Source organism: Diospyros lotus, chromosome 10, assembly GCF_014633365.1.
Source record: "Diospyros lotus cultivar Yz01 chromosome 10, ASM1463336v1, whole genome shotgun sequence".
In the NCBI taxonomy this organism is placed as follows: Eukaryota; Viridiplantae; Streptophyta; class Magnoliopsida; order Ericales; family Ebenaceae; genus Diospyros; species Diospyros lotus.
In genome coordinates this window covers 26476283-26503229 of record NC_068347.1, presented here as the reverse complement: position 1 = coordinate 26503229, position 26947 = coordinate 26476283, and the positions used below count along the sequence as shown (strand labels likewise).

Sequence of the window (26947 nt, the reverse complement as noted above, 5' to 3'; positions counted from 1 at the left end):
TACCCAAATTAAACACTTAATTAAATTATTAAGTTGGAAAAATGTTTTTCGGTTTTTTAATTTTTTTTTATAAAATTCTCAATTTCATCTTTTATTAAAAAATTTAAAAAAATATGTTCAAATGTTAAAAGATTGAAAATGATTTTTAATTTAAAAAATTAAAATATTTGTTAAAAAAAGAGATAAAGTGTTTTTTTTTATGTATTTTGTATTAAATAATGAGACGGAAATGATTTGAAAAAATGATTGTAGAGAACTGTATTTTCTAAATTTTAAAATTAATAAAAAAATTGAAAAACTCTTTTTTTTTAATTTTAAAGAACCACCTTCTTCAAATCTCCATTATTTAATTACAAAATATTTAATTTTTTATTTTTAGAAAAAACTTAAAACTATTTTTCTCTCATCTCCACTTTCTTTTCCTTTGCATTTCACTTTCACAAGCTCCAAACACAGCCTTCAACCTCCCTCCCCTCTTCCCTGTCACTCTCCCCCCCAAAGATTCCAATTCCATGCATTTCTGGTCCACCATAAGCTCCACAGCTCAAAACAAACCCCACTTTTTTCTCAATTCATATAATTTCCTTTGTAATTTCCCATCATCTGCAGGCAAAACGCAACAAGAGGTGGGGAGGGCGGAGGGACACTGACAGGAAGGAAGGGAAGGTGGGAGGACGTTTTCTTAGTTTTTCTTTCAACAGAGAGAGAGAGACAGACAGACAGACAGGCAGACAGAGAGAGGGAACCCATTATTCTGAGAATTCCACTGGAGGAGGTCAGAAAAGGGTCTCCTTCATACCCATCTTTTGGTTTGACTGTCTCTTTTAAATATGGGGTTATCAGGTACTCACTTGCCCTCCAATCTTCCCCATCATTGTTCAATCATTGATTCTTCTATTGGGTTTTTCTTGTTTCCCATTTTACTCTTCCTTTCATCCTTAATTATCCATTTAAAGATTCTGTTTCCTCCCCAGTTTATTAGATCTGGGATTTTTTAGTTGTTTGGCCAAAAAGGCGTTTGATGGATGAAGGTGGGGTTCAGTTTATCTGATCTGCTGTCACTCGTACAATTTCTTTTTTCAACTTTCAGATTTTTTTTTTTTTGGTCCTTCTTTGAGTTTGTTTGTGAATGTTGAGCTTTGAGAACTGTGATAAATTATGTTGGGAAATGGTTGCTGAAACTGCCGTTGATTGATGTATTATAAATCTAGGGCCTTTGAAACGGTTTTCATAAATTCCATTCGTTTCTGATTTCTTTGTTTCTTTCTTTCCAAATTGCCGCGATACTTCTCTTGCGGGGTTGCGATTGCCGCTCCTGGAAACTTGCAAATAATGTAGCCCACTACTTTAATGAGTTGAATCTTCAACGGTTGAGGCATTGATAAATGACATGTCAATTGATTTAGGAAGTACTTTTTCAATTTGGTCTCCAAATTACATGTTTATAGCTGATTCCAATTAAGTTCTTGTTCCATTATATTTGATTTTATAAAATCTATCCTTGTGTCATTGACTCATGTTGATGATATTATCTTCGGCATATGTTCCACTCCAGGAATTCTTTCCGTTGCTTGATTTTGTAGCGAATCCAATTTGAGCTGATAACAGTGGAGGCAGCTTAGAATTAGGATGGGTGGGAGGTTTGACGACCATGTTGCTACTGCCGGAGATTGGATGACTCCTAGTCCAAGCCCAAGAGCTTTTTTTTCAGCAGTGTTGGGTGATGATATCGGCTCAAGGTCAATTCTAGAACCTCCTGTGGGAAATAAAACCAGGGCGCTCTTTTCTGAGTGTGAGGAGCAGATCATATCAAGGAAGAGTCATGAGAAAGATGGGCTGGTAGTTGAAGGAGCTGGTGATCAATTGAAGAAATCAAATGCGTTTTCTGAGGAAAAAATGAGCTCGCGTGGCAGCCTTGTGGAAAGGATGGCAGCTAGGGCTGGGTTTAATGCTCCAAGGTTGAATACGGAAGGCATTAGGCCAGCTGACCTTTCAGCAAACCCAGATGTTCGGTCTCCTTACCTGACAATTCCACCTGGACTGAGTCCAACAACCCTGCTAGAATCTCCAGTTTTCCTCTCAAATTCACTGGTGAGCTTTAGATTCCAATTTATTTGATTCCCTCTATCAAAAAAAGGTTCTTGCATTGGCTTCCAAAGCCAACATCAACTTCTGCCTTAGCAGCAGGTTACTTAATGGATTGAGCATGTGATTATCCATTTGATAGATGAAATCTTCTTGTTGTGGATGTTATGTTATTATCACTTATCTGGTACTACCGTATTAGGGTCACCCGTGGGCTTAAAGCCGTTTGCTGGTTAACTACAGATCTATTTGAGGGGTTTATCATATTAGGGAAAAAATGCAATTAATTGATGAACATGGAAGAACAAAATATATACCCTGAGGTCTTTGAAAGCACTCAGTCAATTTTATGCATCCTTATGTATATGTCCTTCGTCTTGACTCATCATCATCATCAACTACACTTTCTCCTAACCAAGTTAGAATTGGTGTTACAACATTTATAATATCAATTGACTTCTAAAAGTCACATTGATGATACAAATCATGCAAAAAAACAATGTGGTAAAATTTTAAGTTGTATGTCCTTCCTAACAGTCATCTAGCAAGGATTATGAGATAAAATTTCAACACCATCTTCATATGGAAATGTTTCATGAGATAGCAATGAATGAAGATAATTGATATAGTTGTGTTCCATCACATAATTAGCATTGTGAAACCTACCTGTACAACATGGAGATACAACTAGTGGGATAAAAGTAAAACCATGGAAAAACTAATTGCCAAATTCCAAATGAAACATATGCCATACTAACATTCTTTCAGATTCATTCTGAGAGGAGTTTCTCCATTTTGCAATTATTACAAGATGGGCAACAACGCCTTTGATGAGAAAGGAAAGTATCTTTTTAGTATAGGTGCTATATGCTCTGCCTCCCATGTTCATTTATCTAGTTTTTATCTTTTCTCTGGGCTTTGTTTTCCTTTTCCCATCTCTTTTTCTTCCCTAGAATTCAAATAGCATAATTGAATTGGCAATTTTTCAACATAAATCAGACGGACTTGCCAAACTTACCTTGGGTTATACTTGAGTATAAATGTTGTAGTAAAAAGAAAAAGAAAATCTAAATTATAAATTGAAGCTGGAGAAGCACAACCAATGTAAGAGGCTGATCGTCAATAGTAAAACATATAGCTGTTCAAAATTACTGCATATTCAGCGCAGAATTGTTCGTCTGTTGGAAATGAATTGCTTCATTGTGCCTCACATATTTATTCAGTACAAGTCTGTCTTCCTTGCAAAAGTAGTTATACTACATAAAGCCAACATCAGAGGTAACAACTGAAAACTGACAAATTGAGGGAAACTTCCCTAGATTTAGCAGTCGTAGTGATGATGGCCCTAACCTATTCAGAGGTCAATTTTGGATGATGAATTGAACCTTCTGAGACCATTAGCAATGCTATGTAAACATGTGATTTTGATGAGTTGACCAAGCACAATCTATACTTATTTGCTAGGTCATCCAAGCTTGCTATTTATGATTGCTGAAAGCCTGAAACTTTATAGTGCTTCATAGATATGCTGCCCTGATGTTTTCCTATAGTGAAGCCTGAATTTCTAGATATGATTAATTCTGCTTTTGATACCAATCAGATAATTATGGACCTTTACTAGATGACACATGATATGTCATGATGCCAGTGAATGAAACTGATTTTCATACTTGTTGAAGTCTTTAACTCCCTTGCCTGTTAAAATTGCAGGCACAGCCATCACCAACTACAGGGAAGTTCCCGCTCACCACAAGTGCTAACGGAAGAAGCTCTACTTTGAACATGGAGGCCCCTGATAAAAGTAAAAATTTCTTTGAAGATATCAATACCTCATCCTTTGCATTCAAGCCTGTTGTAGAATCGGGTTCCTCTCCTTTTATGGGTTCTGCAAGCAAAGTAAGTATGCTCCAGATATGTGCTACATCTCAAGCTGAAATAGGAAAAAATTAGTCACCTTAGAACTCTCTCTCTTGCTCAAGCTCACACTCACACGTATTCATAAAAGGCATGAAACATCCATAGTCATAATTGAGAAATTAAGAAGATAAGCATGACAAGAGTAAGGAAAATGAATCTAAGTGAGAAAGTAATATAGCATTCTCCATGTTGATTTCCTCCCAGTACAATTTGCCTTTATGCATACAGATGCCTCCAACTGTTTCTCAGCAAACCTTTCCCAGTATTGAGGTTTCCTTTCAGCCAGAGAATTCTTCTCAATCTCGAAGTGCCCAACCTGTGAATGTGCAGTCTCAAAATGGAGCCACACTCCATCTACCCGATGACTTTTCTAGACCATCATATGAAAATGATGCAGCCAGAAACTCCATGATGTTTGAACCAAGGTCTGCTGATCCTGTTGGTGGCAATGAAGAACATTCACCACCACCTGATGAGCAGCATGATGACGAAGCAGATCAAAGAGGAGGTGGAGATATCATGGTTGGTGGTGGCCCATCCGAAGATGGATACAATTGGAGAAAATATGGACAAAAACAAGTAAAAGGCAGTGAGTATCCACGAAGTTATTACAAATGTACTCATCCAAATTGCCCAGTCAAGAAGAAGGTTGAACGATCTCATGAGGGCCACATTACTGAAATCATATACAAAGGGGCACACAATCACCCCAAACCTCCACCTAATCGCAGGTCAGCCATTGGATCTACAAATGTGCCAACTGACATTCAACTTGACATCACTGATCAAACGGGTGCACAGATAGGTCCCGATGGTGATCCAACATGGACAAGCATGCAAAAGGGAACCGCTGCTGGAGCCCCTGACTGGAGGCATGATGGTCTTGATGTGACATCATCGGCATCTACGGGTGCTGAAAACTGCAATGGACCTAACTCTTTGCAGGGTCAGAATGGCATTCACTTCGAATCAGGTGATCCTGTGGATGCCTCTTCTACTTTTTCTAATGAAGAAGATGAAGGTGATCAGGAGACGCATGGCAGCATATCATTAGGTTATGATGGAGAAGGAGATGAATCCGACTCAAAGAGAAGGTGATTAGCTCTTTTTGTTATAAAATTGCGTTTTTCTCTATAACATTATGGGGTTCTGTTATTCAACAGAATTTCTTCCATCGTTGTGTGTTCACAGAAAAATCGAAGCATATGCAACAGATATGAGTGGAGCTACAAGAGCCATTAGGGAACCTAGAGTTGTGGTCCAAACAACCAGTGAGGTGGACATCCTCGACGATGGGTATCGTTGGCGCAAATATGGACAGAAAGTCGTGAAAGGAAATCCAAATCCGAGGTACTCTCAGCATCCACATTCATCATCGCATCTCACAAAAATTAATGTCCAAAACCATAAAAAATGCTTTCCATTGCTGAAACTAGAGACAAGCATTTTTGCTCATTTGGTAATTTGGTACAGGAGTTACTACAAGTGCACAAGTGCAGGCTGCACGGTGAGGAAGCACGTGGAGAGGGCTTCGCATGACCTGAAGTCGGTGATCACCACTTACGAGGGCAAGCACAACCACGACGTTCCTGCTGCTCGTAACAGCAGCCACATCAACTCGGGCGGCAACACTGGCAATGGACCTGCCCAAGCCGGTGGCAGTGCTGCTGCTGCTGCTGCGCAAACGCATCTTCATAGGCCGGAGCCATCTCAAGGCCATAGCAACATGGCTAGGTATGGTAGGCCTCCTGCATTAAGCACATTTAGCTTACAGGGAAGGCAGCACCTGGGGCTTCCTCATGGCTTCGGCTTTGGAATGAACCAACCCGGCCTAGCCAATCTGACGATAGGCGGGTTTGGCCCGGGCCAAGGCAAGCTGCCTGTGCTGCCCGTTCATCCCTACTTAGGGCAGCAAAGACATGCCAACGAAATGGGTTTCATGGTGCCCAAAGGAGAGCCAAAGGTGGAGCCTCTTTCAGAGCCTCCCTTGAGCATTCCCAGTGGCTCATCTCTTTATAGTCAGTTCATGAGTAGCCTTCCCCTCGGACCTCAGATGTAAAATTTTTCATTTTGGACTCTAGTTTTTGTTTTCTCTTTTAAAGGAAGCAATGCAGGAAGATTATCTATACTAACTACTTTGAGTTGAGTGTTGTTTCATTGGTGATGAATTTTTTGGGCTTCATTTTTGACAAGTCATCTTTTAAAGCTCTCCACCCTCCATTTTGATACAAAGAGAATTTGAATTAAGATTTTAGAGACGAAAATATCACTGAAACAAAAAAAAAAAAAAAAAAAATATCAACCTAACCTAACCTAACCTAGCCATCTCAGATGGACCCAACATATTTGAAGAATGCTATGTTTGGAAATCGGATTTCCCCAAGGAAAGGAAAACAAATATACTAATTTATGCATGGAAAAATAAAATTACATGTACACATGTTTCAGTCTCTTTTTCTGCTTTCCATTAAATAATTCCGGTCCCAAACAGAAAGGGCAAGAGTCTTCCAACATCCAATACACAGGAGAAGCTGTGCCCATCTCTCCACGACGAAATAATAGGAAGGTCAATGATAAAGGTAAAAGGAACCCACAGCTTGCAGCAATGTACTCTTTTTTTTAAGGATGAAAACGAATGTACACTCAGATGCAAATGTAATAGCTCAATAAATCACGTTTTTTAGGTAAAAGTACAAAAATCTTGCATCTAAAGAGATTTAAACCCTCCTCACAAATAACTGAATAAGACACTATAATCTTGTACTTTGACTAGCAAGGGAAATACATGGAAACGTACAATTAGATTCATCCATCATACAGAACCACAAATCTTTCAATTTCGTAAGCCAAGCCAACAATCCCATTGCCAAGCCAAGAAGTTAAAAGAAAAGAAATGCAGTCATAGCCATAGATATTAGAGGAATAACTCATAGTTCTTGCACATTCCGCCATCATTTTTGCCTATGGGAGTATTGACATAATTTGACCACTCTTTTAACATATTTCAGGTCTTTTCCCAAAACAATCTCTATTAACTACTGAATTGGGGGTAGACTCCATGTACAAATATGGCATGATGCAGTTAGGAGAAGGAATTTTAGATGTCAAGATAACCGGTCGCTATAACCCTCAAAATATATGAAAACGGTATGTACTCTGCCACTAACTGTGGCTGCCGCAAAATTGGTCACCGTCTTTGACTTCAATTTTGGTTTCAGCGTGGCAGCAAATCAAATTTTAAAAAGTTTAGAGCGCCACTTCCATGTCACGTTAGTGGCCATTTGTGATTGCCTCAAGGCTGTCGTCTTTTCTCTGATGATAGACTGATTTCCAGTGATTGATTTCCTCTCTGCATGCAAGCCGAGAAATCAGCAAGAGACAGAGCAGTGGCTTCAAAATGATTTAAGGGCGGGCATAAAACTGTAATTGGAACACACAAACATGGGAATGGTCAATAAATGAAACCTTCTGTTGTTGGGGGGGGGGGGGCGCCCTGTGCAACTTTTTAATATTTGTCTTCGTTGATTTGAGTGTTCGCTAACAGGATTGATAACAAAGGTCTTTATCATCACATGTAAAATCATTCCCTTGAACTTAGCCAGAGGCATGATAACACATACAAAACTAGCTTACTGATCCATCTATTGAAGGCACCACCAAACTTTTCTTATCTATAAACTGCTAGATTGGCTGGATGCAAAAATTTATCCAGCACCAATATTGTTCTCCATTTTTGTTTGGATGTGAAATAAAATCTAACAGGTATAAGTCAGTCTGTTCATTTTTTATTTGTTTACACAATTGCACTTGTATAAAAACACACCCCAAAATGATGGTGCAAATGTAACTTCAAAACTCAACTGAAAAACACTGGTTCTGTTTTGTAGTAGATAAAACAATCCAGATAAAACCCATCAACTGTCAAGTATAAGGAGTTGATTCAGCTGTTTTAACATGAAAACTGTTAAATTCTGACATTGCTAACCATTTGCTTCTTCTTAAGAAAGATAACATGGATTCAACACAGTGAAGTCAGTGCATCCAAAATACTCGTTTGTTTTTATTTTGAAAGCCAACAAATATACCCAGACACCAAGAAAAGAAAAGGAGACAAATAAACAAGCATATAACCATTAATCAGAAGCAACACTAACCTCAGACAGCTCCAGATTGAATCATAATAGAGAATGGCAACAATTCTGCGTTTTCTTTCTCTTTGAAAATCTCCACCACGTTTGACCACAGGCAATTGCTTTACCCCCTTGGCCTCCATTAGCTTCTTTGCAATTGCCAAATCAGTATCTGGATAACAAGTCAACAGTCCACGCTCTTGGCCCCGATAGCTTATGCCTCGAGTGCATATAGATGAAACAAGGCAGGTGTTTAACTGGGTAGAATTCAAGTTTAATTAATATAATAGAAGAGGAGAACATGGATAAAGTAAAGATACTTTGAAAAGATTAACAATCATGATAAAGAGCACTATTAGAGCTTTGCAGCATAAAAAATTCACCAAGTGTGCCACTGTACTAGAGTTATGACATCATATCAATTGGCATTACGTACATCCTGAAGAGGCAGATCACCCTCCGAACCCTCACCAGACTGACTTGACAGAAATCGTTTAATGTCACCATATGTTAAAATTCCTTCTAGAAAATCTTCAACATCAACCACTAGAACACAATGCTGTTGGTTGTCATGCATAGACTTTATGGCCCCTTTCAAGGTTAGACTGGGTGAAACTGCCACGTAGTTCTTCGACATGGCCTGAGAAACCTGATCATAGCAATTATAGTGGCAGGCATCAGCTGTATATAAAACTACTAAATAACAGTATAGCTAATCCAGAACAAATAAAATGTTCATATAAAAAACATTGAGGAAAATATTGGCTGATATCCTAAACCAGTCCCAAACAGAAAAATAAAATACAAGTAAAAGTGAAAAAATGACCTTCAGATCTTCCAAAATAGAATCTTCATCAAATGCTTCATGATTTTCACCATTTCCTAGGACAGAGAGTTCCAGTTCATTCCTATCACCCGCTCGTCTCCAAATACCATTGTGTTTGTCTTCAGAGTGTGAGATAGGAGAATAATCTCTAGTCAAGCTCCTTGTGTCAGATGCTTCCATCTCCTTGGACGGTTTTGTAACAGAAGGCACCCATATTGCTAGACCAACAGCTCCCTGCTTGCAAAAATTGAAACATATAAGAATCAAATCAAGTTGAGAGGTTGTGTTTTATTTGCTGATTTTACAAAACCTCCTTATGTCCACTTGAACATCCCAAGTATTATTTGCAACTTGGTGTGTGGTTGTTTGCAATCCTTAGCATAACAATGTTGGTACAGGAGCAATAGCAGTTAACAAAAACAGGGGATTTTTTTATTCATTGCCACAAGGGCAATTAGGATGCTTCAAGATAGTTGCGAATTTCTACAGCCGATTTCAAAAATACAGGGCAGGCCTGAAAAACAAAAACATTGTTAGGAAACATGCAAGCACTTCCCCCTCACTCTCCTCTTCTTTTTCTTTCTCTAATCATCGCCTGCAATTTCCTCTCCCATCCCTTATTTTTCATCTCCTTTCTACCTCTTATCTCTTTGCCCATTCCTATATCCTGTGCCTTCCCCTCTCTTCTCCTTCTCTCTGCATCTCATGTCTCCTCTTATTCCCAAACAATAACAAACCATGTTCATCTAAATAACCTTATGGTGAGACTAAATTAGTTTGATAGCAAAACAAGTGTTCCTACTGATTCATGGGCCTACCATTAGATGAAAGTTCAATCAAACAATATGCATAAGCTTCTTTACACTCATAGTTTGCGGCTGCTGAACATAGGATTATAGATATGTGATAAAGAACCTACTTCATTAAATATTCTTGTGTGCTCAGTGACAGCTTTTCTTTAAGGAATGGGAATTCATATAATATAAATGTCAGGGACAACTAATGTCATGATTTCCCAACTCATGCAGTTATTGGTCACATTTCAAGTGCATTTCTGATTAATACTGCTGCTTGCTTTCTTCATGCTCTTTAGAGGTACAAACCTCCAGTAAATAGAATAACTGACTCAATTTGTTGACAAATGGGCAGAATGTCCAATTAAATGTTCCAAGATATTTCTATTCACAAAAATAAAAAACAAAAAAGATGTTTGAAGATGTTTTTAGTATTCTTCAAAAATCCATATAAAGTTGTATTGCTGCAGAACAATGAACTGAAGACAAACCAATATTGCAAAAGATTCCCTCCTCCCTCCATTCTTCATCATCTAGAAACCTTCCTCTCCTCTATCTGTCTATCTTCTTCTCTAATATTTCTTTTAATCCATCTTATTTCATATCACCTCCCTCATTTTTTTTGTATCTCTTTTCTCCTCTTTGTTGTTCTTATTTTTTCACTTTTTTTTTTCTTGCTACTGCAGATCTATTTTTTTTTCTCTAGAAGAACATCAGGCTATGTCGCATGAAAACAGCTTCAGCAGCTAATAATTTATTTTCCATCAACTTTTAAATATCATATTAAATTCCAAGCACAAAAAGAAATAGACAGCTTTTCTGGAGATTCAGAATAACAAATAGTTCATGTGCCAGTAGCTGTGTTCTAGAAAAGATGATTGGCCAAACTGAACCATAATTTTTTTTTTTTTTTCATGATAAGAAAATTTGCAGCCATCAGCTAGAAAGGAATCAATGAAGGTCTTAACATCAGAACAACGACCTGCTCACTTGGACTAAACACAATTATATATTGCTCTTTCCTTCATCTTTTGATAAACATATTGCTCCTTTCTTTTTTGGGTAAGTAGATCTACTAAATGTTGCTGTGAAAAAGGGATCATCCCTAAAGATTTTCACACACACAGAAAACATCAACATGTACAATAATTATCAAGCAAAGATGGCAGAATAATTACCAGGAGAGGAAGCAATATCATGTAATCTTTTGTCAACTCAAACATAAGTAGAACTGATGTTAAGGGTACTGAGCAAACCGAAGCTAATGTAGCAGCCATTCCAACCTGAAGTGTGATTCAGAAGTATGGACATGCATCAATAATGATCAACTATTACTTGTACAGCTAACAGTAACCTATTTAAATAGAAACACGCTGAAAACTTACCAGTGCATATGCTTGTGGCTGGGCAATAGCAGTGTTTCCTGGAATAGCTGAATTGACTAGTTCAGCTGCTGAACCACCAAATACAGCACCAACAGCAGCACCAATCATCAAACTAGGTGCATACACTCCACCTACAAGCCCAGACCCCTTGCACAAAGCCGTTGCAACTACTTTAGCAATTGCTAATTGAGCTAGCAGCCAAATTCCAGGTGCTGAAACACTCTTACCAGTACGAAGGATTTCATCAACATTAGTGAAACCCCAGTAGAGTATTCCAGGATACCTAAGAGCTATTAGCCCTGCTCCTAAACCCCCCAAAGCAGGGCAAACAACTGCAGGAACACCAAATTTTTCTTTGATATACTCAAATGCCTTGTCGAACCAAGTAACCAAGCGATTGAATACTACACTCACTACCCCACATAGCATACCTAGTATCAGGTATAGAGGTAGTTCTGCAAAGAAACATCAACATAGTCAAGAGAGTATATCATCATAAATCCATAAAACGTAAGTTACTCACATAATTATTTAGATATAATCAATCAGTATTTATAGTGCAAAAAGGTTGCTCCATTACATAGTTGCAAGGGAAGAGTAAAGGAGATGGAAACTACTTGTGATATTGCTTTTTCCATGCATATCCAACAAGAAATGGGATCTACCAGGAGACGGCCATCATTTTATTTTTATTTCCCAACCAGACCAACTAATTAGATTATCTGATTTCCTTAGCTTTTGCTTAACAACTTAGGAACAAAATAGTGTGAAGGAATAATTAAGCTCCTCTAGATCATCACTGTACCTATCAAATCAAGCACAACCAGAGAACCCTTAACAGAAATCAAGGAACAAGATGTCACCCCGGCAATGATACAATCCATAAGCTAATAAGAAGTATGGACGTGACATCCAACATGGATAGAAGGCACAAACGTGTTGACCCAAAAACTTTGAGAATAAAATGCAAGACAAAAATGGCAGGGATCTATATTTTTTCTATTTTAAATGACAAGATTTTTGTTTTTTGGGGGGGGGGGGGGTGTTATGTATTTGATCTTAAATAAAAAAAGAGAAAGGAAAAGAAAAATAGAGTGTTTTATAATGTCAAATGCATTAATTAAAATTATTAAGCTTTTAATGATTACTTTCACCTGTTATTAGCACCACACAGTTAAAACAACTACATTTCATGAGCAAATAATATGCACTGGATATTGAAGAGAAACTAACCTAGGATGAGTAGTAAGAAAAGTCTATTATGTGTTCCAGATTACTTTACTCCAAGCAGAAGGAAATATTTGCCTACTGATCCCCCCTCCAAAAAAAGGTCCCACTCGCTTTCTGCAAAAATGTCATCATTAAGAGACGCAACATCAATTTGTTTCCCAACTTTCCTCCTCCTCCTCTAGAGGTGATACATTCCAGCTTCCTCTTCACCACTGCCCATGATTGCCATCAATGCCAATGATTATAATAGACCATAGACAAAGACTCTCCTACTCAACTATTTCTTATCTTGATCCAAACTCGACCACCAATGATCATCAGTTCATGATTCTCTAAATTTCAAGTATCAGGCAAAGTTAGGCCTTTGATCAACAAAATGGATGCGTTTTTTAAGTTTGTTGTGTCTAAGACAATAAGGTTTCATGTTTCAATTTTGACCCCCATTAGCCAATTACAGAAACTGGACTGTCCACCCCCCTTCCTGGGATTATCTGTTTCAATTATTGGATACACACATGGCTCATCTGGAGATTGTTCCTACTTATGGGAAGTATGTAATGCTAAGGTATGAACATCCTAAGTCTAAATAATCTAATATTCATTGCAGGCAGGATTGGACAGGATAAGCGTTACACTGAACTAATGGCTGTACAACTAAGCAAACCAATCTGCTTCATCCTCTCACTCAATGAAATTTTTTAGCAGTCTTAAGGGCATGGTGGGGAATGAATGCCCTCTTCATAAATGAAAATCGACTAAAAATCACATAAGCAAGTCAAAACTAAGATTTTTTTGGATGAATGGCATAACCATTAACCAAGTGTTGTGATATCTGGCCGGAGCAACTATTGTACACTCAACAGAGTACTGAACAGATACAACCCAAGATTTTCTCAATTTATGGTAATTGAACAAGAATTAGATAAAATACCAGCGGCAGATTTCAAATCGTACGTGGGGACAGTGAAATAATCTTCCTTCCCAAGAATAGCATTTGATACTGTAGACGAAATAACAGATGCTAATATTATCATGGCAGTTGTAAATGGAGGAGAGTTTTCAGCACGGAGAGGCCTTAAAACAGTTTCAATAGCAAAGAAACAACCAGCCACTGCCGCATTGAAACCTGAATCAAAGGGAACCCCCAAAAAAAAGAACAAATTTTACATGTCAAATGCCACCAAAGTAAACAGAAGCAGTAAACTAGTAAAGCTATATGCAAATCCATACTCTCTAGAACTAAGAAATACACATGATAGAGAGGAATGACAAGCAGATTAGAAATTATGATGAAAACAAAGAAGGTAGAGGCCTTCATACTAGTTTTAGAAACCAAAAAAAAAGGAAAATTAAGGAATGTCATAGTACAATCAGAAATTCATGCTCCACATGAAGGAAATGCTCCAGCAGATTCCTACTGCTTCACCTAATGGCACAAGGAATGTTGCATGGGAACTTTAATGAAGATAAAAATCTGTTACTCTCTCACTTATGACCAAACACATTGACAAAAATAAAGTAAATCCCCATTCAAGACAATTGATAAAAAGTGGACAGGCAAATAGACTGATCATTATATCTCATAAAGGGATTTTATTATGACATGCATAAGCTTTTCCTTTTAAAGCAGATGATTGTTATATTTCCCAAAAGGCCTTGCAGTATTACCTGTTATGCATGCCACAATAGGAATCAAAAAGCTGTCCCATCCAAAATGTTCCAAAATGGACGTTGGTTTTGTTGAGTGTAGATTTTGATGATTGATGATTGGCATGTGTGAATGTGAATTTATATTTTATGTTCTAACAAAGCATGAAGCCTTCATAAGGCTTACAAAGCTATTCTTTAGTGATTTCATGACACAGGTTATATATGGAAACTTCTTATACTTATATAGAGATTTCATTATATATGGAAACAAGTTTTTAGAGAGCTTTCTAGAAATTTTAGTATTTGAGCTATGAATGGAAAGTTCTTCTTAGAATGGAAAGTCTAGAAGATATATTGAATCCTTGTTCATATATGGGAAGTTCAAAAGATATATATGGAAGTTTTTGAGGAGATTGGAGTAGTCCACTATATGGAGTTGCCATATATGTAACTTGGCGACATGGCATTGTTAATGTGGCATTTTGATGACATGGCAGCCACGTGGAGCACACTCATCAAGGTTACATTTTCTCGTTGGTCTAAATATGGTAAGAGAATCATGGAGTAAATTTAAAGGTTCTTAGAAGCTTCTTTACTTAGTTAAATATGGAAAAATTTTTGAATTGCATTCAAATGGAGAAGTTAAAGATTCAGCCCTATTATTCAACATTAATGGAGGAAATTAAGGTTTGAAAGTTAAACCTTGATTGATATTACTTTCCTTTATTGCTGATTCTATCTCATTAAAAGGATCCTCTACTCAAATCATGGAATCAATTATCCTACTCATTATGACTAATTGATATACTCATTATGACTAATTGATATCCTCATTATAGCTAATTGATATCTTCATTATAGCTAATTGATATCTTCATTATGGGAGAATATTCTAAGGATATCTTGCATATATTCAGCTACACAAATTGATTCTCTTCTTGTTGTCAAAATTTTTTAGTATGGAAACTTGATCAATTAAGGGCTTTTGAAGTTATAATTGATATCTTCATTATTGGACAAATTTGCTTCATTATCTGAGAATATTTGGAAGGATTTTACACCATTTGGAGGTTTAAATTCAAATTTCAAATTAGCTATGCTTGTTATGGAAGCTAAGGGGCCAATTGCACAATCAAAGGAGTTTGAAGATCAACTAGAAGTCAGAATTGATCATTTGTTATTTCGATTTTGCAAGAATTATGAAGGGTTTGGATGATATTTTTAATCCTTGAAATCAGCCATGCATTATTGGAATTGATTTGCTCATTCAAGGCTGATTGGAGATCTACAAAAGTCAAAGGTCTTGAAGATCAATCAAGTTAGCTGATTATGGAAGGTAAATCAAAAATTCAAAACGAAGGGCTAAGATTGGCTTGAAGACTTGACACATGGAGGGCTGAGATTGATCAAGGAAAGCCAACTCTAACACTATATAAAAGGATCTCTTGAAGCCTTTGGAACAACTTTTGGAAGCCCTATCATTTTCTACATCATTAGCCAAGATTCTCATTCTCTCCAAGTCTTTCTTTTCCTCTATATTCTTGAGAGAAAACTAAGAGAGTTCTCTACACTTCATTGTATTATTTTTGAGAGAACCCTATTTTTCAATCTCTACTATCTTGTAAAGAGCGTACAAAATCCAAGCTAGTGAGTGTGAGACTCCAGAAATAGTTTGGTGGTGGTGAAGCCAAGTGAAGGATTTGGTGGTTGTAAGAAAAGTTTCATATAGTGGATTTGATTGAAAATCCTAAGGAAGGGAATCCTTAGGTAGTGGATGTAAGCCATAAGGGCCGAATCACTATAAATCGTTGTGTCCTTCTTCTCTTCACTCTTTACTTATTCTTGCTTGATTATACTTGTTTGTTTTTGTTTTTGTGTGGCCAAATCCTAAGGCCTACATTCTTGTTGGCTATTATATTCTGATTTGTTTTAATTGATCATTCTTTGTACTCATTCAATATTCCATTTGGTTTATTTAAAGTCTTGTTATTGTGTGCATTCAAATCACATGTTTTTCACCAAGTTGTAATTTGAAGAGTATATTGGATCTAAGCACATACTAGCACAGCTAGCGGATATCATATTATCCATCTAGTATTTAAGTGCTCCCGTACTCTCAACTACAATTTTGGTTTATATTAAATTTGTTTTCTCATATATATACGTGCATAAGTTTTGCATTAAAGTTTTTAAAAGGTGTCAATTCACCCCCCCCTCTTGACTAGGTTAGAACTCAACAGGTTTCGTATGTTCATTCCACGCTATAGATTACAGGACTAAAAGGGCAACCAGTGGGATGGGCTTCTGTCAGTGCAGAGTCTGAAGATTGAGAACTAGGATATGTTTAAGAGATAAACCTAACAAGTAACAAGCTTATCTCCAAACTCCAAAGATTAGATGAGTAACACATTAGGTTGTATTCATGGATTTATTGAGTGTAGAAGTGCTATAGAATTCCCCTTTCAGGGCATAGGTCTTATTATCTAGGTAAATGTAGTGCTTGTTTCTGCTATCTCTTTATTGTTGTTTTTTTATTAATTAATTGTATTTGTTTTGTTAGTTAAAACATGGTATTAGACTGGATTCAAAGGACCTAGAACTAGTTAAGCTATTACCAATTTTTCACCAAATCATCCTACATAAGAACCAATTCTCCATACATCCATTTTTTCTTTCTTTCTGTTTTGTAATTTTTTAATATGCAATAAGAGACAAACTCAATTTTCTATAGTGGCATATGCAGTCTAAGCCACTGGGAATGCCCTTTAAGGGACAATTCTCCACCCTTGTTAATTCCAAAGAATATATCTCACATGCCACATGCTACTAATTTTCTCATCACATTAAGATGCTCAGTTTTTCCAAAATTTAACTCTAGCTTGCTTAGTTCTCCAGAATGTTTTTATTCTAGGTCTTGTTTAAAGATGTTCTCATTCTGCATATTATTTTCTTCCTAGAGCTAAAAAACAAAAATTCAAAAAGAGAGAAAATGATTACAAAAGAAGTACCAAGATGGTCACCGCTTTCTGATCCATACTCTTTTTCAGGGGATGTTAGGCAGAGGTAATCTAGTCATGAATAAAATATCAAGATAACAATTTTCTATAGGCTACAACTTCTAGTTAGGTTGCATTCCATTATCCCTTTTTGAGTTCTGGGACAGTCTAAAAGGCATGAAATATATATTTTTTCTTTATAAATAAAAATTTAATTAAAGAAAAAAAGTTTACTAATTTTTCCAGCACTCCACCCAGAACACATCTACCAAAACCCAGAAAAATTTCCCATTGTTTTTCTTCTTCAATGTTGGCAAAAAACTCACCACCACAACAATCTGCTAGTCCTCTCAACAACAAATACTGCCCCTACACACACATGCTAGAACCAATCCACTCCCCCCCCCCCCCCCCCCCCCCCAAAGGCGCCAACAGCAAGAATCACCCTAAGCAACCTAACACTTAGCCAAACCAACCTCTATAATTCCAGTTACACGTTGGCCAAATGCCACACGAGATCAAGACCTCCAACAGAACCACCAAATCCTCTACACCAATCATTTGTTGAACTAGCTCCTATCACCCCACCTCATACCAACCCCAGTGTATTCATCAAAACAACTCCTAGTATCCTGCTTATTCTCTCTCATGGCAGCAAAACCTGGGTTAGATTATCAAACATCAAAATTGAGGGTTATCGAGAGATGGTGGTTGCAATAATTGGAAAAGAGAAATAGGATAGAGAGAAGGGAGGGAGAGAATTTGATGGCAGTGGCTATTCATGGACATCAGATGGAGTGGTGAGCAAATATGCAATCCACAGAGGGTATGCAGCATTGAGATTTGTGGACAGGCATGGATCTCTCTCTTTCACCATGTACAATGATATGCAATGTTTAAACATTTGCAAATTAGGGGGAATAGTGTGTTATTTGGCCTAATTTTCTTTGAGAATGCGGGTTTCTAACCATTGGATGGTTGGGAACATAATGATGCTGGAGGTGTCCAATGTAGTTCTGGGCCTTGGTGGTAGCCAAGGGTGATGATGGGCTGGGGAGTTTGATCATACGTTGGGGATAGAGGCGGCAGCCATTATGGAAATGGCCGGCCTTCCTATGCCACCAGATAAAGCAAGAGAAGAGTTGGAGAGGGAAAAGGTTATAGACATCATTTGAAAGATAAAAGGAAAAAATTAATGAAGGGAAAATCAAGAATTTATAAGTAAAAAAAAAAATAAACAAATGTAACATATAAAAAAAACTCTATTAGACTCCCTATGGTAGCTTAATAAACTAAGATAGGAAAAACAGAAAGCAAGAAACAACTGTGTAATTACTTGTAGATCATGGGATGAGGTGTATTAGTTACATATCTTTCGGGAATCAGGAGCCAAATGTAATTTACTTTTCTTTATTTACTCTTCTAGGTTTCAACAGCATGGTGCATGCATAACAAGATAATGAAAATGAAATATCCACACAACTGACACTCCATTCAGGAGGAATTCTTTTCTACTTAAGTGGGTGTTATAATATGCTTCTATTTATTGGGTCCAAATCCACCCTGTATTTGGACCAAAATCCAAATGCTTCTAACAATTATGAAACCAAACAATGGATTTGGAATTTCAAATTCCAAATGACAACTGACAAGTTTAAATGACCCTATCCAAATGGAACCTGAGACAAATAAGAGCAATAAAGTGCCTACAGATGCCAGAAAATACAGTGGACTCAAATAAAAAATAAGGTGATAGATTTTATTTTAGATTTAAAACAAAAGGCCCAGTTCATAGAAAAAGATGACAGTAACACCATGTTATGCCTGAGAAGCAAGTCTATGCCAAGTCTGACAAAAGAATGAACAGCCTGGGCCAGCATGGCAATCCAAGGAATCTACATGCCTCCTGAAGACCTAGCATAAAACAAGTGAAAGAATACCTGAAACTAGTACAGAATTGGTCAAAGAAGACAATCTGATTACCTGAAGCTATTCCAGCAGCTGCACCAGCTGCAATAAGAGCTATTTTCCTTTCCCTGTCATTTTCCATCATTAGAGAGCAGCCCTTGGCACATGATTTCCCAATATCTACACTAGGGCCCTCAGGGCCCAATGAACAACCAGTACCTAACGAAACAGCAGCCTGGATTGCTTTTAAAGTGGGGAAAACTCCAGCAAGCAAATCAAAGCCTTGTCCTTGAGAAGAACTGGACTGTTTTATTTGGTCTAATATCTCAACCAATCCATGCATCATTCCAACAATAACCCCTCCAGTAACAGGTACTAACAGTATCCGATGCCAGGTATCAGCTAGCCTCTGCAAACGGAGCCAAGCAGCACCCTCATTTGGAGTACCAGCCCAGGCCCATTCATGTATTATATGGACCTATAACACATATAGATATTTTATGTGAGCAAATGTTAAAGAAGAATGTATTGAAAGTGTGAAACAAATTGTGCTTAAAAAGCAAACAGGAATTGTTATGTTTACCATGAATCCAGTAAAGGATTGATCAAGCACACACATAACATGACAAACCTCACAAACCATAAATTGGATCGACCAAACCTATATTAATATAGTAGGGGTTGATACACCCCTCTGATATTTGCTGAGATGAAATAGGATCACAAAAGCTCCCACCTTACTTGTTTATACCTGGAACCCCTTCCTTTGTGTCATGAACCAAAGGGCAGTAGTTGTAATTGTACTAGAGTTTGTTAGTGTGTTAGTTGATTAGTTTGGTAATAACCACAAGGATGTAAACAACCTATAAATAAGTTGTTGAATAGAGAATAGGGCCATCCATGAATGGAGTGAAATCATTCTGTTTCCCTCTCACTCTTCTCTCTCTCTCTCTCTCTCTCTCTCTTCATCCAAACCATTTCCTTCTCTTCTCAATTTCTCCCTCTTTCTGTTCTGTTTTATCCCTCCAGTCTGTTCTTTCTTCTTCAAATTCCTCCCAAAATTCCATTCTACACCCTAGGAAAACCTAGGGTCGTGACACTTTGGATTTATAAAGAGATCATACAGTGGAGGGGATATATATATATGTTATCTAACATACATGACAGAAATAACCCTCTATGACAAAATCCCTCCCTCTTACATAGCCCTCTGGATCCATAAAATGCCAAATTGTCAACCAAGATCCACATTGTAGCCACTCAACTTCTGCCAGATCTAAAATATGGAACACAAAATGGTAAAGTGAAGGATATTCACTAACGCTCCCCCCCCCCCCTCCCCCCGCCCACACACACACACACAACCACCAGCCCTTCAAAACCAAGCTTCATCCTCTGCCCTATAATTCATTTGGGTCTTGTACTACAGGAGATTCATCAAAAAAGTCACAATCAAATAAGAGTTAACATTAACAAGTCTCAGTTACACCTAGTAATTTTGAACTTCATTAGTAAAAGGTAGGCATGTTTCTAGATTGCAGAGGGAATCAGCTTTGGAGGAGGAGGACAGGGAAGATTACTAGGGAAGGAAAAGTTGGAGGGGTAAGATAAGCAAGATGAGGCAAGGAAGGCGTCAAGAATGAGAAGGAAATAATTGGAAGAAGAGAAGGAGGAGATTGGAAATTATGGGGTTATAAACTCTGCATCCCTTTATTTATCCAACAAACTCGTTAATATAGTCTCTTCTGATAGCAGACTGTACTGAGGGAGTATCTCTCATACAATGAGGGAGCATCTCCCATACAAATAGGGAAGATAAAACGTGGCTGTTACACCAGCCTTAACAAACAATAAAATAGGAATAAAGTAGGAACCCACTAACTAGAAGCCACCAACTCATGCTTCAGTTATTGACCAAGTCATCTAAATACTAATCAGAACAGTGAGAACTGGAATGCCCTGCATTGCATAACAGAAACTGGTTGGAGCCATAAATCTGGACAGAATAATCAAAGAAGGCTGCAACAAGAGTAAGTTTTCTCAGAAAAATAAACAGTGTTAATAAAGATCAAATCATATTGGCAGCTTATAGTAGATCTTGTTAAGGAAGTGGATATTTCCAAACCCGTGGTGTGCATCCACCTCCCTCAAGCAGGAAACTAGAAGGCCTGATTTAATGCTTGAAGTTAATAGTAGTCTCTGGAGGGTAGTGTTTAGTTTGGAAAGGTCTTTTCCCAATGACAAAATCTTAGAAGCTTCCTTCAGTGTCATTGTGCAATGGGGAAAAGCTCAAGATTGGATAGTTTTTCTTTCATTTTCTTTTAGCAATGCTAAGAGTATAGCGAGACCAGATGTGATGGCAGCAACATACTTGCTATATCAACCCTCCTTACTCAAGTTTTGATAAGCCCAGAGTCTTCAACCCCACAGTAAGCCATAAACTTGCTATAGCGAGACCAGATGTGATGGCGAGACCAGATGTGATGGCAGCAACATACTTGCTATATCAACCCTCCTTACTCAAGTTTTGATAAGCCCAGAGTCTTCAACCCCACAGTAAGCCATAAACCGCTAACTATTGCTACTTGCTATCATCCACTAAATTCTTAATCCTAGATAATCACCCTGTCCCAGGAGCAAACACCTAAGTGCATCCCCATTTCGCTCCTCCATTCACTCTCTTTGAATCTGTGTCCTAGGTCGGCAGGTACAACTGTCCCCTCTGATGTGCGACGCTCATGCCAACTGCCATTAATTCGTGGTGAAGTGAAGAATAATAGATCTTCATCAACGGAATTGCACAATCAGTATAATTGAATTCCCTTTGCAGGACATAACTACCATTCAAATTCAATAAAAAAGGAAAAGAAACTAATCAAAGACTCACCGCACGATAAAAGGCGGCGACACAGAGACCGGTAGCCAGACCGAGGAGGCAGCCAATAAGCAGCAACGCCCACTCCGGCGGAGCGCTGTCGGCGGAGATCTCATCACCACCGCCATCGCCGCCGCTTCCGCTTCCGCTACCGCTGGCGCCACGATCCGAACGCTTAAAGCTGATCCGACGCCCCGAAAACCCTCGATCCAGGCGCTTCAGCAGATCTTTAATCCCCTTATTACTCTTCGGATGCCCTTGACTTTCCAAATCGCCCTCGGAAGCCGACGAATTCGATCTCAACAGTATCGCGCGATCGTTGTACTCGCCTCCCGACATTTCTTCAACTCCTCACGAACTCATCCTGGCATACATATGCATATACATATAATATACATATAAAACCAATGCCCTAATCGTGCAGACGATCAGGTCTCGGACTCGGATCAAGTCGCTTCCGACCGATTTGAATACACCTATAGCGCGCGCCGAGGACAGTTGCCGGAGTTTTACTTTTTCCCACCAGACTTGAAAGATTCAATGAGGCAAACAAGGGATTGGGAAATCGCAGCAGTTTTTTTCTGGATTCCGTTGAAACTTCTATGACGATGTCTACGGAGCAGCCATAGATCGGAAATGGCAAGGCAGTTTAGCTGCTTGCGGGCGATAAATCCTGCAAAGCTGTATCACATTACGGGTTCGATTTTGTCAAGAGAAAAAGAAACCAACCAGAGGATGATTTGGAAGTGGAGGTAAACCAGTTTTAAAATAGTTTAAGCTTCTAATGTAAAGAATCTCAATGAACTACTCTCTTCCCATTGACCTTAAATTAGGATTTACTTTATAAAGCACCGACGCGGGCCCCACCACCACCCAATTCCCCCCACCCACCCAAATTATCCCCACATACATAGACACATATACATAGTCCATACATACACATATGAAAATAATTTTATATTTTTTAAATATTATTATAAATTATTATTTCTGATCTATTAAATTAAAATTACAGTTATTTTAATAATTATAACTATAACTATTATTAATAATTTATTTATTTTTTGTAATCATAATAAAATTTATATTCATTTTATATTTTTTTAATCGTATATATCAGGTAAAGATATAACTGAATCGATCCAATTCCTTAGAGAGATTTGACATAATTTAATTGGGGGAGCGGGGTGCGAAATGGGGGGTTTAATATAAGAGAGTTTTAACTTTGTTATTGTCTGATTTACGTCAATGTCGGACAACATAAATGATTAAATGTAATCGAATTAATCAAATTATTCAAATTGATTAGACTAAATTTTTTTAAAAATCAAACCAACTGGATCAAATAAATGTTCAAATTGAATAAATTGAAAAATTAAAAATATCGAACCATTTTTATTACCCGGCACTGATGTAGTTTAGACAATAACAGACTTAAAATCTCCCTTCAATTAAACACACCATTTCGCCCCCTCAATTAAATCAGTCCCTCCGAGTAATTTGATTGATTCAATTACAACCGACAAACACAATTAAAAAAATATAAAATAAGTATAAATTCTATTATGATAAAAAAAATAAATTATTAATTATAATTATAGTTGTAGTTATAATTATTAAAAAAATTGTGATTATAAGTATAATTTTAATTGGAAGATCATAATTAATAATTTATAACAACATTTAAAAAAATATAAAATTATTTTCATATGTGTATGTATTGGAGCTACACTGGGGGTACATGATCCTACGATACATCATACATGATCTTATCATACATACACGATATGGGAATGGCAAGTCAGATAATATATTAGTGTTGTTATTTTATAATCGTCTATGAAAAATGCATAATTGTGCCATATATACATTATATAGTTTGGTAGTATCGCAATAATACCTATCTCACCGTATTTGGTCCAAAAATAAAAAATGTATCTAAAATTGAATAATCCCTAAATCCACTATTTTATTTCATCCATCCCTCACTGTTTGTTTTTAGCATTCAAATATTTTTATTATTTGCTAATAAATACATTATAGTTTGTAAATCAATAGAAGTATTTAGATGTCAAAAATCAAGTATATTCAATGCAAGTACTTTAAGAGAACCTTTAAAGTATATGGGGCCTGTTTGTTGCAACTTAAAAGCTGTAATTTTTAGCTTCTAGCTTCAAAAAAGTGGGTATGTAGTATTTGTTTTAACTTTTAGAATTATAGCTTATAACTTCTACTAGCTTTTAGAAGGGGTAGAACCTGGCTTTTTCAAAGTTGGAGTACCCCAACTTCTAATTAAACAGTTACATTTTTTTAACAATTTTACCCATATTTTTAACAAATAATTACTCTTCTGTCTACACAATAAAGGGTCTCTCTTCTCCATCGCCATCTCCATTTTCAAATCTATTCTTCTCACTCACCATCTCTCTTTCTCTCTATACACTAATTAATTTTTTTATAACACTTGAAACTTATACATATACACTAATTAATTTTTAAATTATCATTTTATAACCATTAAGGGTATTATGAAAAATTATACAAAAATAAGTTATTTTACAGCTTATGGTATCAAACACCACAACTGTTTAATTACAACTTCTGAGAAGTTGTAACAAACAAGTTCACAACTTATTCTAAGTTTTAGAAACTATAATTTTTTTAATTAAGCTGCAACAAACGAGGCCTATATTATATGAGTCTTAATTTGTTGCTAACAATTAATCATAGGAGGTGGGATCTAATTGGGTCTCACCCCTTCCATAATTGGGTCTCATCTCTTCAATGATATGTTATCACATCAGTGTCAGACAATATAATTATTGTTAAATCTTTTTATTTGGTAAGTATGTATATGCATATATAAACACAATTAAATTCAAACACATAAGATTTATAAAAGTTCAAATTTAAGAGACTATGATGCCTTTCTTAAAATTAGAAGTTTTAAAGTTTCACTATACAACAAATAATCACCCAAGCTTTTAAGAGAGTTAGAAAATTTACAACACTAGCTTTTGAAAGGAATTGTAAACTTTGCATCATCCCCTTGTGCAATAACACTCTTGAAATAGTTCGAAATCCTTCATAATCAAGTGAAATTCTCACAAACCAATGATAAATGACTTATAACCCCAAATTATTTGAGAGCTAGTAAGTGTCTTCAATGAAGACCCAACTTATTTTTTTATACAGAGCATTTGAGAGATTTTAAATGTAAAATAAATGTGAACTTTATCTTTCAACTTTGCAAGTTATCAAGTTTAAATTCATGTACCTGTCATTAGACAAGCAACATAATGTCAAGTAATAGAAGAGAAGACTTGCAGGTTTGAGATTGTATTAGCAATGCAACTGAAATAGTCAATGAATAGATTGATGAAAATTGCAGTGTGACAAATAATATCAAAGTTGTTTACTTAACCAAAACCTAAAACATTTGTTTTTCTTAAAAAGTCATATAAGGGGAGATTATAAGCACATTATATGACAGAGAGATATAGTTTAAAGGTTGAGATATGAATAGACGTTTGGTCACATTTTTAGACTATAAATCATTTTAGATGTGAAATATATTAGAGATCGATGAATTTTTATTTATAAGAGTTTTTGGCTTACCAAAGTGAGTTCTTTAATTAACTAACTTGACTTATCAAAATAGTCACATTTTATTTTGAAAGTTTTTAGTTAATTAAACAATGTAGATAAAAAAATTTCTGGGTCATTGGAAGATTTTAATTGACTATACAATTAAAAGATCTTAGTTAACTGAACTTAAGGGCTAGAAGTCTAATAACCTACTAAGTAAGTTTGATCAGCCAAACTAACTATTTTGGAGGACAAACTTTTGCTAGCCAACTTTAATTGAACTCAATAGAATATTGAAAAGAATTTTGATTAAACCTTAACATTGACTCTTGAAGCTTTTGAAGGATATTTTTGTGAAAAAACATAATTGTTTCAAACATTTGGATTTACCAAAAATAATAGGATAAACTCAAAGCATTTGTTGCTTTTTAGATAAGATTAGGACATTTGAACATATTTTTTAAAAGATTATTGGGTTAACAACAATTGTTTTTGTTATCATAAAATTTATTCAAAAATACAACAATTAAAATTTATGAAATGAAGTCCACTCGAGCTTTGTGTCAGGTGAAGTTAGGTAGCCGTAAGAGAAGCTGCCTCAAGGGAGTTTGTCGCAAGGATGCCCGCCGCAAGAATTTTGCTACAAGACTTCACCACAAGCTCTTTTTGCCACAAAATTGTTCGTCACAAGCTTTTTTGCCACAAGGTATTCGCCGCAAGCTCTTCCGCCACGAGGTTTTGTCTTTGCCACGAAGCTCATCGCAAGGTTCTGTCTTCGCCACAAGGTCTTGTCGCAAGAATTTGTCTTGTTGATACTCGAAGATGGGTTAGAAGGCTCGCGACCCGCAACGACCCTCCGATACTAAAATTAGTCTCAGATCCCAACAACTATTCACAAAAACAGTAAAAATGCAGTTAAAGTGTCAAAATTTAACAGAAATTGGAAGAAGTCATTTTAATGTCCTGTAGTTGAGTATTTATAGGGCACAATTCTCAAGGATATTTGGCGCTAACACATGTCGATTACTTAATAGGGTCAAATCCAACAAAAAATGAGAAATTACCACGAAGCCGACGCAAGGCTAGCCTTTGCGGCCATCCTTGCCACGAGCTGGCTCTCACAGCTAAACTTTTGCTAACATTTGAAAAACATTCCTCACATTTTTTTCTGGCACAACATTACTAATTATACATTTAGGTTAGCATTTTATAATCTTGTGTCATGAATTAAGTAAGGGGTTAAGTTTAACTTAAATGAGTCAATGAATTTAGTACCAAGTTCATTATGAATGTCTATTTTTAACTCATTTATAAAAATGAATTTAGCTTAATCAATTTAGTTTAGTCTAAGTTCATCCTAAATAGACTTAAATCATTATAACTTTAGTTTGAATAAAATTTTAAAAATATATGATCCATTAGCAAGTTTAAACTTATATATAAAATAATTACTTTACCTCCTCCTTTTATCTCATTCTATTTATATCTCACCAATGAGCCATGGATCACTTTTTCTCATTGTCTACATCTTACCCCTCTTTGTCTCTCCAAAAAGCCATGGGG

The 26947-nt window shown here is 36.6% G+C and overlaps 2 protein-coding genes across 6 annotated transcripts; one reads left to right on the top strand and one right to left on the bottom strand.

Annotated features, from left to right (window-relative positions):
* Positions 1–435: 435 nt before the first annotated feature.
* LOC127812015 (probable WRKY transcription factor 2) lies at positions 436–6170 on the top strand. 3 transcript variants are annotated; one of them, XM_052352272.1, is made up of 6 exons: positions 436–843; positions 1556–2091; positions 3796–3981; positions 4231–5096; positions 5194–5352; positions 5476–6170. In XM_052352272.1, the coding sequence occupies exons 2-6, from the start codon at positions 1630–1632 to the stop codon at positions 6059–6061; spliced, it is 2259 nt and encodes a 752-aa protein (XP_052208232.1). In that variant the 5' UTR covers positions 436–843; positions 1556–1629; the 3' UTR covers positions 6062–6170. The 3 variants fall into 3 exon arrangements, with proteins under 3 accessions (XP_052208232.1, XP_052208230.1, XP_052208231.1); XM_052352270.1 differs by having other exon boundaries at positions 4207–5096; XM_052352271.1 differs by lacking the exon at positions 436–843 and adding an exon at positions 850–1031 and having other exon boundaries at positions 4207–5096.
* A 708-nt stretch (positions 6171–6878) lies between these two features.
* Positions 6879–22602, bottom strand: LOC127811514 (chloride channel protein CLC-f). Of its 3 annotated transcripts, none has more exons than XM_052351439.1 (9): positions 21809–22600; positions 18997–19399; positions 13299–13493; positions 11138–11592; positions 10931–11035; positions 8959–9192; positions 8569–8781; positions 8157–8389; positions 6879–7351 (listed from the first exon to the last, which is right to left on the bottom strand). In XM_052351439.1, exons 1-9 carry the CDS (start codon positions 22133–22135, stop codon positions 7273–7275), a joined length of 2244 nt encoding a protein of 747 aa, XP_052207399.1. In that variant the 5' UTR covers positions 22136–22600; the 3' UTR covers positions 6879–7272. The 3 variants fall into 3 exon arrangements, with proteins under 3 accessions (XP_052207399.1, XP_052207401.1, XP_052207400.1); XM_052351440.1 differs by having other exon boundaries at positions 7277–7422; positions 21809–22602; XM_052351441.1 differs by lacking the exon at positions 13299–13493 and having other exon boundaries at positions 21809–22599.
* Between the last annotated feature and the right edge of the window lie 4345 nt (positions 22603–26947).